At 38.9% G+C, this 14,886-nt stretch overlaps 1 protein-coding gene across 2 annotated transcripts in view; it reads left to right on the forward strand.

Annotated features, from left to right (window-relative positions):
- mgat5 (alpha-1,6-mannosylglycoprotein 6-beta-N-acetylglucosaminyltransferase) overlaps positions 1–14,886 on the forward strand; it is a 177,644-nt gene that overhangs the window by 9,592 nt on the left and 153,166 nt on the right. For both annotated transcript variants that reach the window (XM_020917156.2, XM_055165367.1), the window contains exons 2-3: positions 9,890–10,236; positions 12,011–12,175. In XM_020917156.2, coding sequence (XP_020772815.1) covers positions 9,996–10,236; positions 12,011–12,175 — 406 coding nt within the window. In that variant the 5' untranslated portion in view covers positions 9,890–9,995. The remainder of the gene's footprint in view (positions 1–9,889; positions 10,237–12,010; positions 12,176–14,886) is intronic.

Here is a 14,886-nt window from a genome sequence, read left to right on the forward strand (position 1 = left end):
TAATTTTTGTCTCAGTGACGATATAAATGTATTTCTTGGAAAGTACGGCATTAAATTGAACTGTCTCCATGGAAACAAGCAGAAGATGCCGCCAGACCAAGATACGGGTCAGATCTGTGCAGAGGAGGGCCCGCTGACCGTAGATGTGCGTGTTCTTTGAGCAATAAAAACACCCATACATGAATGAATGGGAGATGGATACGTTTAATGCCACACTGTGAAATATTTCGGACAAAGTAACACCCAGAGGTGGGACCAAGTCGTTGTTTCGCAAGTCTCAAGTCTTTGACCTCAAGTCCGAGTCAAGTCCCAAGTCAAATACAGGCAAGTCCAAGTCAAGTCTCGAGTCACTGGCCCATAAGTCCAAGTCAAGTCCAAGTCGTCTGCTTTGGTTTGAAGACTTGAAATGACTTGAAGCTCAAAGTACCAAATATAGTTTAGATTTTTGCAATTTATATGATTTTTAAGATAATTTGTACTTTATAAATACTCATATATAAATATACTATGATTTTTTTTAGAGTATATACATTAGGGCTGGGTATCATTAAGAAGTTGCCGATACGATACATACCTCAATACATAGGCCTCGATACGATACATATCTCGATACAGTGCACTTTCGATTCAATACGATATATTTCAAATTGATTCGATACAGTTCAATAAAAATAAAGGCTAAATCATGTCTGTGATACTAAAAGTCTTTGTTACACCACTTTTTGTGCAAAGTTCATATGAAACACAAACATTTTAATCATCAAAACAGTGAAAATGTCAAATGTGTCACATAAAAAAGTTTCCTTCCTCTGAACAAGCACCAAAACTGTAGCTCTGTAACAAAATAATTGAGTAAAATATACCAAAAAATACTCTTAGCGATATATCGATACAGCAACCCACAATATCGATACTGTATCATCACATTAAGCGATACGATATATCAATATTTCAATATTTTTGCACACCCCTAATATACATATAAAAGTTGTAGAAATGTTAATTTTGCCTTTTTAAATTACCAGGTCTTAGAGTGAATTATTACTGTCAGAATAGAAATAATTCAGATTTAAAAGTGCTTCTCGAGTCTTCTCAGGCTTCAAGTCCGAGTCAAGTCCCAAGTCCTACTCTATTTTATCAAGTCAAGTCTCAAGTCCTTAAAAATACCAGTCTTGTATCAAGTCCAGAGTTGCAAGTCCCCACCTCTGCTAACACCATCTCAAGAAGGAGACGGACCCTGTACCTGAAAAGTTACACAGTGCACATTTTAAATAACGCAGTTTGAATATGTCACATCATTCTTGTCGTTTTGTTTATGCTTCTCTGTAAACTGAAAATACTTGACATGGGGTTAGGTCCTTTGCATCTGGTTTAAATAGAACTAATATTTTGAAAAGGAAATACAAATGAGATGCCAGCTCATGTGAAGAATGAGAATACTGTCGTCGCTTAGTAGTTAGGCATTATAAGGACTTTTAACTTCAGTCCAAACACTGTCAGTCTATGTTTGGTGTTGTTTTGTTTTTGTTGAGCTGCAAAATGACCAAATAAACTACTACTAAAACTACAATAACCACAGAAAGTTAGATAAAATTCCCCTATCTTTATCTACGATTATGTTCATTTTCTTTGTAGACATTTGTTTAAACATTAAAGCTTCCTTGTTAAAGCCTGATCTTAGAAGCTGGTTAGTGCTGGTTAATACTTGGATGGGAAACAGCAGGGAATATCAGGTTGCCGTGTCCTTAGGCAAGACACTTCACCCACCTTGTCTTGTATGAATGAGTAGGAAGTGAATGAAGAATGCACAAAATTGTAAAGCGATTTGAGCATTTGGAACAGTGCTATATTAGACTAAAGTGTTATTATTATGATTATTAAAGCTCCTATATTACGCGAAAATTGATGTAAGAGAATTTAGATAGATCTCGCAGTTTAACATTGACTCACAAAAGCTATATTTACACCATGATCTTCCCTTGGCGCACCATTGGCATGCCATTATCTAAATTGTGACATATTGTTGTCTAACCGGTGCCAACTGGCCTTCATAGTCTCAGCACACCTGCTTTATAAACCACCTCCTTTTGGAAGCAGAGGCGAGGGGCTTGAACACTCAAAGATCATACTATGTTCACTTTTGAAATCATACTATGTTGACATTTCAAGTTCCCCCAGGCTCGTATTATTGATGGTAAATAAACTTCTCCTGCAGTTGGTCTCCAGCCTTTTACTTCCACCCTTTTTTGGACAAGCTGAAAACGTCTACAGCAATTGACTCTTGTGAGCTTTAAGAGATGTTATAATGTTTTTATCTCCTCAAAAACAGACCTGGAGTTGTGTTTTGTTTCATTCACATGTTTGAGTAATCCTTTATTATTAGTCTGTTTACATCTCCAAAGCTCAAAATGCTCTGTTCTGCCTTGTGATGTCACGAAGCGGTAGTTAAGGACTATTTTTATCTTTAGTTCAGTAGAGATTGGCAATTCCAGAGCAGAACTAGAATCATCCAAATGATTCTAGTTTACAAACACATTGGAGCACTTCCTGTATTGCAACATGACATCACAAGGTGGAACAGAGTGTTTTCCGTTTGAGAGAAAAATTCAGCCTAAATATGCAGGGTTTGTTAGTCAGGCTGGAGCAACCTAGTGCCTCCGCTAAATTTAATTTCTCTCCAGCGACTAGGTCAGGAAACAGTTTTGTGTGTTAAACATTTATGAATGAAACAAAACACAACTCCAGGTCTGTTTGTGATGAGGAAACAACATTATAACATAGATCAGAAAATAGATCTTAGGGTGATTTTTGGTTTTGTTTAACACCTCATTGTTTCATCGTATCATTTCACCTGTGCATTTAATTCTTCAATTCTTCTATTTTATTTGTTTATACTGTAAAAACTTTCCTTAGTTGATTGAAAACCTTGATCTAAATGCATAAATATTTCCGATAATAACAAAAGGGTGAGTGTAAAAAGTTGTTGGAAGTGTAGAGTTGTTGTATTCCCTTTTATATTTGACTTATATGTTTGTTTGTTTTTTTAGCACTTGTACACTTTTTTTTTTTTTTTTTGCTGTGCTGTGCCTCCTCAGGGGTTGATAAATTATTGAGAGGTGGAGTTTGTGTGAAGGAGTCCATTAAGATGCAGAGTCACAGCGGTCGCCATGGCAGCAACACATGATCAGGACTGCGGCTCGGGTTTTGGACTAGACTGGAGAGGGACTAGACCGGGACCAGACCGGAGAGGGACTAGACCGGGGACTAGACCGGGGACTAGACCGGGGACTAGACCGGGGACTAGACCGGGGACTAGACCGGGGACTAGACCGGGGTCTTGATCCAGGACTAAACCCGGGGACTAGACTAGAGACTATACTAGAAACAAGACCGGGGACTAGACCGGGACAAGACCAGGAACTAGATCAGGGACCAGGGACTAGACCGGAGACAAGACTGGGGCCAAGACTGGGGACTAGACTAGACCAGGGGACTAGACTAGACTAGACCAGGGGACTAGACCAGGGGACTAGACCAGGGGACTAGACTAGGGACTAGACCAGGGGACTAGACCAGGGGACTAGACCAGGGGACTAGACCAGGGGACTAGACCAGGGGACTAGACCAGGGGACTAGACCAGGGGACTAGACCAGAGACTAGACCAGGGGACTAGACTAGAGACTAGACCAGGGGACTAGACCACTGGGACTAGGACTAGACCAGGGGACTAGACCAGGGGACTAGACCAGAGCCTACTAGACCAGAGACTTGATCGGGGATTAGACCTGGGACTACACTGAAACTATATCCAGGGATAAGACCGGGCATGAGACCAGGGACGAGACCAGGGACGAGACCAGGGACGAGACCAGGGACGAGACCAGGGACGAGACCAGGGACGAGACCAGGGACGAGACCAGGGACGAGACCAGGGACTAGACTATAGAAGGTTTGTGTTGTAAAACATGCAAAGTTGGTTGGTTGGTTAAACCTTTGCCCACAAACTGAAGGGTAACCGCTATATTTCATAACTCATCCAAACAAATATACGGAAACACATTACAGGAATTTTTTTATTTTTTATATTTTTTTTTGCAGTCTTCCCATCTTTGTGGAAAAACCAGGCCACACTCGGCTAAATCCGGAGTCACCTGAATGTGAGAAGTTGAGGCGTTTTTATCCAGGACAAAATGGATACTTTTTCAGCCCTGATCAATATTTAATGAGGGAGGCTATATCCAGAATCACAGTGCTCTGTTCTCCGCTCTCAAGGCTCTGTTTTCAACCTGGAGCCGTGCATTAAAGGAGCCACTTCACCTCAATGCATCGAGTTTTTTTTGTTTTGTTTGGTTAGACCTAGTTTCTGTCCAGGTTCAGTCTTGGTTTAATGTCTTTGTTAGTCCTAGTTATGGGTTTTGTTTTGTTTCATTTACACTTGTTTAAGACACAAATCCTGAATATTTAGGCTCTCTCCATTTTATGTAACATAGGACCTTTAAAGCTGCATTGTGTAACTTTTGTGGTGGAGGCTCCGTCAAATTCTTTTCTTCCAGTTACAGGTCAGATCTGTGGAGAGGCGACTCCGCTCACAGTCAGATTACTTGTTTTTCTAGATATGTTTGAGTTATAAAACCACCTGTAATTGAATAAATGTAAAGTAGAGCACTGTGGAACATTCCAGGCAGAGAAATGACATCTCCATAGAAACAAGCAGGTGACGGACCCCCAACCAAAAAGTTACTAGACTGGGGACAAGACCAGAGACTTGATCGGGAACTAGACCTTGGGACTAGAACAGGGACTAGACTAGAGACTAGACCTGGGACTAGGCTGGAGCTAGACCCGGGGACAAGACCTAGGGACAAGACCTGGGAACTGGACCCGAGACTGGACCCGAGACTGGACCCGAGACTGGACCCGAGACTGGACCCGAGACTGGACCCGAGACTGGACCCGAGACTTGACCCGAGACTATAGAAGGGACTAGACCAGAGACTAGACCGGAGATTATAGAAGAAACTACACCGGAGACTAGACCCAAAACTAGACTCGAAGCTAGACCAGGGACTAGACTAGAAACTAGACCCAGGACTAGACCGGGGACTGGACCCGAGACTGGACCCAAGACTGGAACCGAGACTATAGAAGGGGCTAGACCAGGGACTAGACCTGGGGACTAGACCAGAGACTAGACCACACATCTCACTATATGATATTTATTGTGATATTTTGGAGAGGCTCATTTAATTTAGATAGGAAACTTTTTTGCTTTTAAAATACCTTGACAAGATTTTGGTGTGAATTATTTCCATCATAATCCCAAGAATTCAAGTTAAAAACATATTTCTTCATGTTGTTTGCACTGAAATGAATCATGGGATATGTAGTTCCTATGTTTATAAGCTGTTGCTACTATAAAACCATGCATTTAAACAAAGCAACTTGTAATTCGATATATTGAGACAGCCCACGATATTATTGTGCGACTATACATATATATACGATACAATATCACAATATTTTGGTTATTGTCCCTAATTTATATTATTATGCCTTATTTGACACCAGTCTCCTGATATTTTTACTACTTATTTAGAATTCATTTACTCTTACCATTTATATTTTTGCTCTTTGTTATTATATGATATTGTGATGTGTGAGCTGCTGTGTCCAAATAATTTCCCTTGTGGATCAGTAAAGTTTGTCTAAGTCTAATATTACTGCTTAAACAAGGTAACAAAATGCAAGACAAACCTATTAGTCTAAACAAGGCATTTGTTTGACAGAAACACTGGCGTGAACTGTGCAGAGGTTCTGAAACAGTGAGAGGATGTGGCTGCTACTGTTTTTATTCACAAGCACATCATAAATAAATGGTAACTGCAGAATTTATTACTGCAAATGTTTAGGCTTCAGCATGAAATTAAATGTGTGAATGAAACAAAACACAACTCCAGGTAGGTTTGTGATGAGGAAACAATATTAAAACATAAACCAGGAAATAGCGTAATACGGGCCCTTTAATATTGCACCTTATCCCATATTATTTTATTGCCACTCCAGGTCTAGAGTCTCTTCTGGACCATCTGGCCTTCTCGGCTCAGAACCGGGGCAAAGGCTATCTGCACTGAAAGATATTAAAGCCACTACACGATTATGGAGACAATTATACCCGTCATTGTTCAGGCTAAATCCATTCACCATTTCTATAATCTATTTACGTCATGATCCAATGGCCTACTGGCACGCATAGTCTCGTAAGGCCAGTATGGAAAGACTTATCCAAGAAATCACTTTAGACAAACTTTATTGATCCACAAAGGAAATTATCTGGACACAGTAGCTTACTCATCACAATATATTATAATAAGAAAGAGTAAAAAATATAAACGATAATAATTAGGGATGTAATTGTATTGTCAAAGTTCTCACAATAATATCGTGGACCATCACAATATATCGAATTACAAGTCTTCTTTGCTTAAATTAAGAGTTATGGTGCAGAAATAGCTAAAAAAAAAAAAAAAAAAGACAGAGGGAACTACATAGACCATGATCCTTTTGCTCCGTTTCAGTGCAGACTACAAGAAGAAATAACAGTTATAAGCACTTTTAAGTTGTAGTTCTTTGGATTAAGTCTTCTCAAGGCTCTTTAAGAGGAAAAATATTAACAGTTTTGTTAGCCTCCACAAAATATCGCAATAAATATCGCACTGTGAGATGTATATCTTGAAAACCGAGAGATATGGATATTGTTACATCCCTAATCGTGAGCTTTCCCACGATATCACAATAAATATCGTACCATGAGTTTCATATCATCACGATATCATATTTTGAGACTTAGATATTGTTACACCCCACCCCCCCACCCCCCCAAAAAATTGCAGAGACAGAGTCAAATAAGACATAATTATATAAATGTATAATGTACAAGGTTATCTGTTACATAAGGTTGAGTGTTGTACAGCTGTAGGGAGTATTATCTGTTACATAAAGGCGAGTTCATGAATAGATCCTGCTCTAAAAATAATAATAAATAATCAATACATAAAGTACAATTGCAACTAGATAGTCATTATGGTTATGTTTAGTCAGCTCTATCCATAACTAAGCTAAGAATTACTGAAAATTTTAATTACCATGGTAACACAGTGCACATATTAGCGAACACTGTCAAAAAGTTTTAAGATCGTCTGAAAACTCAAGCAAAAAATACAAAAGTTATTCAAACAGCACATTTTCAGGAACCTGTGATCAATACGAGCGTTTATAACCCTGTTTAGGAGTTTGATTTTCAACAAAATAAAAGGTGAGAGTGACTAACTGAAAAAAACTGTTTGCTAATGCTAGCTAGCTTGTAACTGTAATGCTATTTGCAAGGGATTTATTTAACCGCACTTATCAGCTCAACAGTTGTAATTCCAAGTAAATCCGTTCTTTATGGTCAGATTTTAACTTGTATATTAGGGAAAAAAGCATATTAAATTATATATTTGATGGTATATTTGATTTTTGATGTTGTCCTATTGGCTCTGTGCACGAAATCAATAGCTAACTGCTATATTAGTGTCACTGCTTCCTGAACAATTTTATCTACGTGGGTTTTTCTGAGTCGCGGTAAAATGAATAAATATTAAAGATAAAGAAGTGAACAGGGAGCTGTGGGTGGATGTCACTGAAAAAAAAGTTTAAAAAGTACAGAAATAAAATGAATACTTTAGCTGTGTTTAGAGAGAGAGATGTTTATGTCTCAATGCTAACGCTAATGCTAATCTTGAGGCATAACAAATATTAAAACAAACAATGCCGCAATCTGAAGTACTCTAATTAAAAAAACATTGGGGTACTTTTTACTTTAATTAATTAGAATTTTAATAGGTTGTTTATTTTATATTATATTTTTATGATGTTAATAAAAGCGACGGTTATCTCACTTGAGAGACACAATGAGCTCGCTAGCGTGCATTTCGGTGTCAAGTGTGTATTATATTTGAGCTCGGGTGGTTTTGTACGACAGTAAAGTGTGCTTAAATTGATAATAACAGTATTGTAAGTGACACCTGTTTAACAATGAAACCAAGTGTGCTGCTGCTATCGAGCACGGGCGCTCTGCCAAAACCACACGACCGTTCACACAATACACACAGAACAGAACAGTGGAAAGCGCTTCAAATAATTATCTGTTTAAAGCCCCACTACGCAACTTTTTAGTCCATAAAACAGGCATGCAGTATCATTACGTATCTATTATTTATTCTACCTTCTACAGCTCTAATCTTACGTTATTACAATGGCTAAATCTCTCTATTATTGCAACGAAAACATACACACAACAATATTAAGGCGATGTTCCTCCTCCAGAAAGTTGCATACTGCGTCTTTAAATGAACACGCAGAGCTGTTAAGGTTCATCTTATCTTTAGATTGTATTGTATATTTATTGCACAACAGTAGCCAGTTAGGAGGAGATAATTTCAAGTGGAGACCTGTTTGATATCTGATGAATCTCAAAGCTTTCATGTAAGGAATGAATCAGCTGTGGACTTTGTAATTGAGTTGCGTGGATTAATGTTGATAATTAATGATGCTAAAACTTCAAACTCCATTTTGATACTAAGAAAAAGACTCACTCAATAGTCTGATACCATAATGATAAATCGTTGTACTTTCTTTTATATTCCCATGTGGTCTGTGTAGTCCCTCAGTCATCCCAGTAGGTTCCATAATGATCCATGGGTGTGTATACCGTAGACTGTAAATTGTCATTCCAAATAGGAAGTGAACACTGAGGCATTTCCATTCCGTGTATCATTCGTTCATTTGTTTTGTAATATAGAACCAAAAATAAGAAAACAAAAACACAGATTTTTTTCTTCCATTATTTGTCTCCAAAACCAAAATGAAAAAATAGATCACGGTTTGTTTTTTCAGTTCTCGATTTTGTGTTAAAATGAATAATGGAAAAAACGGATAATGGCCGTTTCCCGTTTCCGTGACTTAAACTGTGATGCTGGACTTCTGCGCCGCATACGGACTGAACCAGGACTAAAACAGGACTAAACAGTTTTCAGTCCCAGTCTGGTCCCGGTCTCAGTCCCGATATCAGTCCCTGTCTGGTTTGGTCTCAGTCCTGGTCAATCATGGCCTGGTTCTGGCCTGGTCCCGGTCTCAGTCCTGGTCTCAGTACCGGTCTGGTTCCGGTCTGGTTGGACCTGGTTTAGTCCTGGTTCAGTTTGTAAGCCACGGAAACGGGAAATGGGCGTTATCCATTTTTTCCATTTTTCGTTTAAACACAAAATCATTATCTGTTTTTTCATTTTGGTTTTGGAGAGAAATAAAGAAGAAAACAGTTGTTTTTTCGTTTTAATGATGAATGATACACGGATGACTTCCGGCTCCAGTTGACTTTACATTGGAATATTGTTGCCCCTCTCTCTGTAATTGCTGCAGCGAGCCTCGTAATTTTTGTCTTAAAATGTTCTTATTAACTCATTCTACACGATCCTGGTGTTTTTATTATGTTATTTTACGTTATTTATCGTTAATAAATTCCTATTCCAAATATGGAACTCTTTAGCCTTAGATGGGAAACAGTTAGAGACCTATAAAACATAAACCTTTATTCATTTATTAGTGCACAAAGTTAGGCATCAATATGATATGTTTACAATGGTAGTTCATCAAATTTGGGTCATTCAGCGCAATATGTATAATTCAGAAATCATTTGATGATTCTAAAGCGATTCAGGAAATGTTTATTTCTGTCCTGTGAATGTGATATTTTATTTGTGTGTGTGAAAATCATTCAACCCTAACCCTTTCTCTCAAATTCAATCTACTGACGGGACTGGTTTTGTAAATGCCATTCTTCTTCTTGTCTTTCAGGTTGGACTGGCGTGCGTGGTCGAGAATGCGTTCGAGGAGAAAACCAAACAAAAAATTCAGACCATGCACCTTCTAAACTCCTGATCTCTGCTCAGCGAGAAGAACCATGGCCACCCCGTTTCTGTGGAAGCTCTCGTCCCAGAAATTGGGCTTCTTCCTGGTGATCTTCGGCTTCATCTGGGGCATGATGCTGCTCCACTTCACCATCCAGCAGAGGGTGACTCACGAGAGCAGCGCCGAGCTCCAACAGCAGATACTGGACCTGAGCAAACGTTATATTAAAGCCCTGGCCGAGGAGAATCAGAGTGTGATGGATGGACCGTACGTAGGGAGCATGACGGCATATGGTGGGTCTGATGAACTTCTCTATCTATATCTGTCTGTATTTGTCCAATTACAGGTGTTTTTATGACTGAAAATATCTACCAATGTTAACTTTCTAAACACTCGCTATAGATTGAAGGTGCAACGTGTAAACATTTTGGCTGTGGATATATCGTTGCTCTGCTTTGAATGTTCCACTGTATGACATTAAACAGCTCTAACTTACATTTATGATTTTATAGCTCAAAAATACCTAGAAAAACAGACATTCAGACTGAAGGTTTAATGCCATACTGTGAAACATTCCAGACAAAGCAATAACATTCCCATGAATAAAAGCATTTGGGGGACCAGGAAAGTTACACAATGCACCCTTAACTAATCATTTGCTAAAAAAATACCTACCTACCTACTGTTTAATAATCATTTACAAACACGGACAGGTCAAAATGTGTTATTACTAACCTCCGTCTTATACATATATATTTGAAAGTTTGAAATTAAGCACGAACGAAAATAAAAATAAACAAAAACAACACAAAAACTGTCCCACACCCCACCCCAATCTCCACATCAGTACATACAAAAAACATAGGTACACAAATAATCTCCATCATAATTTCAGATTTTTAGTTGTGGTATGGTTGGACAAAATTATACATTTTTTTTGCTGAGTAACAAGTCTCAAATATGGATTAGTTTGAAACAATCAATAGTGTTTGAGCAGAGGGAAATTCCACGTAACTCAATACAGAGCAGAGACCAGAGGAGAAACAGCTGCCCTGGTCGAAAATGCTGTGTATATGTGTGTGTATGTGTGTGTGTGTGTATTTGTGTGTATGTGTGTGTATGTGTGTGTACGTGTGACTGTTGTGCAGGTTGAAGATGCACCGATAATGTATTCTTGTCTTTAATAGAGCCGTGTTTGGGTCAATTCGAGGCTTCATTAGAAACTTGAGATTAGAATTGATTGTTCCGTAATGCCCCAAGAAACAACTGGGTACAGTACAGATCCTGCAGATTAAACAGGGAAACTATAAGCTTGGGAAATACATTTTATCAATTGCGTAATGTGTAAAAGTAGATTGGAACATATGAAAAATTTGTAAATTGGATTACTAAACTTTTAAAATGTGAATGCTGCTAAAAAGTGTGAAGTGAATTATTAAAAATATGCTGTATTATCATATGTTCTGATGTACCTGTAATTATGTTAGTGATGACTACTCTTGTTGGGCAATACATTTTATCAAACACATAAAAGTCCTGGCTCAGTCGTGGTTCAGTCCTGGTTCAGTCGTGGTTTAGTCCTGGTTTAGTTCTGGTTTAGGTCTATGCTATTCTTGGTTTAGTCTTGGTTTAGTTCTGGTTTAGTCCTGGTTTAATCCTGGTTCAGTCCTGATGTGGTCAAAAGTTCAGTCTTAGGTATAGCCCTTGTTTAGTCCTGATTCAGTCCTTGTTTATTCCTGGTTTAGGTCTGTATTATTCTTGGTTTAGTCCTGGTTCAGTCCTGGTTTTACCCTGGTTCAGTCCTTGTTCAGTTCTGGTGTAATCCAGAGTTCAGTTTTAGGTGTAGCCCTTGTTTAGTCCTGGTTTAGTCCTGGTTCATTTCTGGTTCAGTCCTAGTTTAGTCTTGGTTCAGTCCTGGTTTAGTCTTGGTTCAGTCCTGGCTAAGTCCTGGTTTTACTCTGGTTCAATCCTGGTTTAGTCCTGGTTCATTCCTGGTTCAGTCCTAGTTTAGTCCTGGTTCAGTCCTGGTTTAGTCCTGATTCTGATTCCCCTGTTATATTGTTGTAGACTTGAAGAAGACCCTGGCCGTGCTCTTGGATAACATTATGCAGAGGTTGGGTAAACTCGAGTCCAAGGTTGAAAACATCTACAATGGAACCGGAGGAAACCTGACCAACGGAACCAGCACAGCCACGCCCAGCGCTACCAACCCAGAGAAAGTCAACGTGGCCGGTAAGCCTAGTAAAATCTACTTCTGAATACAATAATGTTCACTGGAGATTGATAATTCCAGGGCTGATACTATCCAAATTATTCTAGTGAAGGTGTCTGGAGTTTAAAAACACAGTGGAGCACTTCACATTTTACAACATGACATCACAAGGTGGAACAGACCTAAACTATATTCACCTGTGTTCACCTTAATGTTACTAAAAAGAAAAATGAAGCTAAAAAGAAAGGTTTGAGGCGATAGTTTTCTTCCTTTTATAATGCATTTAATCTTCTATAATCTTTCACTCTTAAGACATTTGTCTCCACGTCCTCAGACATAACTCGGCCCCCTGCTCACTCGGCGTGACCCTTATATTGGTTTCCATTGATTTTGCTGCCAGCTTTTCCTCTGATGCATTTGGCCCATTGAAAAGCCATTCTTCGTTCTTAAAGGGAGAGTATGCAAGATTGACATTTTAAATTCCATTAACGTGACCCACCTCTGTTCACAAATACGACGTAAACGTGTTGAAAATTGTTGTAGACTTAATTGCAAAAACATTGGACACAGTGGTCAATTTACTGTTTTGGTTTTCAAGGTTGGTTTTATCTAGCCAGGCTCCGCTCAATTTCATTTCCTCTTCAGCGACTAGATCGGGAATCGGAATACACTAGACGGTTTATAAGAACCCCGGAAGTTGTAGACTGTGTACTGGCCAATCAGCGAAGAGCTACAAAGCCATGACGTCAAACTCATGCACCTGTCTGGGTCCTTTTTGTCGTACAGCACAACAGTAAACAAAGAGGTTGAGATGTATGTAAGATAAGATAAGATAAGATATGCCTTTATTAGTCCCACAGTGGGATGTAGATGAAGATATACATTCTGTGATGGCAAAGATTCCCAAGATTGAGGATTTAAAGCCGGAACAAAAAGAATGTTTGGTGAATTTTATCAAGGGGAAAGACGTTATTGTCCTTCTTCCTACGGGATTTGGCGCATTACAGACGTCACGACCAAATAGCAGCGACTGGTTAAATAAAAAAAGTACCTGCCTACCGTCGAGCGAACGAATCCTAATGCTGCGAGGTCAGACGGTTTCCACGAAGTGAAACCGGTTGATGAATCAGGCTAGGTTTTATCCAATCAGAAAGCAGAATGAGCCTCACATGAATCTCTCATTTGAGTTGCCAGTTCCAAAGCTGAAATCCAGTTGTTTATTATGAATGAATACAGCTTTTTCAGTTTCGATACTATCCGATATAAACCGATACCAGTGTAGGGACTGAAAATATTTTCTCTTATATGGGTGACATTTTGTGGACTTGTTGCCATTCAAAAGTTAGTTTTTTTTTATTTTGAATTGTTAATTACTATGACTATAACAGTGCTCATTTTTAATCATTCAACCCTTCGCTATGTGGAACCCCTCACAGACCGGGGTCCTCGGTGCGTCCTATCTCAGGAGGGGGCGGGTGGCTTTTTTTTTTTTTTTTTTCAGCCCCGCCCCTCCACGTCTCGAGCCAATTACAGAGATAAGAATCGGAGCGGTGCATGATGGGAACACGCCTGGTTCAGCAGAGCACAGGAAGAGATAGAGCTCAGCAGATGTGCGCTTTTCTATTTCTCCATCAAATGCCGCCGCTTCGAAATGTTTACTCACGAAAATAGACCGGTTCTTGGCGGTTTTTGCTTCCTTACTCCCAGACCAGAGAGGATTTCATCTAATGCTTCAAATGGGAGTTATGTATGCTTATTTTTAAATATCAGAACTTAATTATTGAATGTTCCAGAGTATGGCATTAAACTTGATTATCTAACCTACATTTATTCACTAACAAAGGTTTTGTAAATCTGCTATGATGACTACTACTACTACTACTACTACTACTACTACTACTACTACTACTAATGCTACTTACGCTGTTAGTACTACTGCTCCTGCTGCTACTGTTACTACTACTACTGTTACTACTATTGTTACTACTACTACTACTAATGTTGTTAGTACTACTGTTAATGTTACTGCTCCTGCTGCTACTACTACTACTACTACTACTACTACTAATGCTGTTACTACTACTGTTACTACTGCTGCTACTGCTATGACTGCTACTACTACTACTAGTACTACTACTAGTACTACTACTAGTACTACTGCTACTACTACTGCTACTACTACTGCTGCTACTACTGCTACTACGAAAGCTACTGCTACCTATGCTGTTAGTACTACTGTTACTACTGCTACTATTACTACTGCTACTACTACTACTACTACTACTACTACTACTACTACTACTACTACTACTACTACTACTACTACTGCTACTGCTGCTGCTGCTGCTGCTGCTACTGCTGCTGCTGCTACTACAGCTGCTACTACTACTACTATTACTGCTATTACTACTATTACTGCTACTACTACTACTACTGCTACTACTACTACTACTGCTACTACTACTACTACTATTACTGCTACTACTACTACTACTACTGCTACTACTACTAATGCTGTTACTACTACTGTTACTACCGTTACTACTGTGATTGTTGTAGGTACTACCACTGCGTAGAAATAGTTTAATGTTCCAGACTATGGCATTAAACTTGTTTCTTTATTCTACATTTATTCACTTTCAAGGATTTGCAAAAATGTCTTGGAAAAAAGTATCTGCGTAATCCCTCCGTCGTCCAGAATTCAACTTATTTTGCCTGGAAAAACATTGTT

Source organism: Boleophthalmus pectinirostris, unplaced genomic scaffold (assembly GCF_026225935.1).
Source record: "Boleophthalmus pectinirostris isolate CB_2022bp ecotype Guang Dong unplaced genomic scaffold, ASM2622593v1 HiC_scaffold_11, whole genome shotgun sequence".
NCBI lineage: Eukaryota > Metazoa > Chordata > Actinopteri > Gobiiformes > Gobiidae > Boleophthalmus > Boleophthalmus pectinirostris.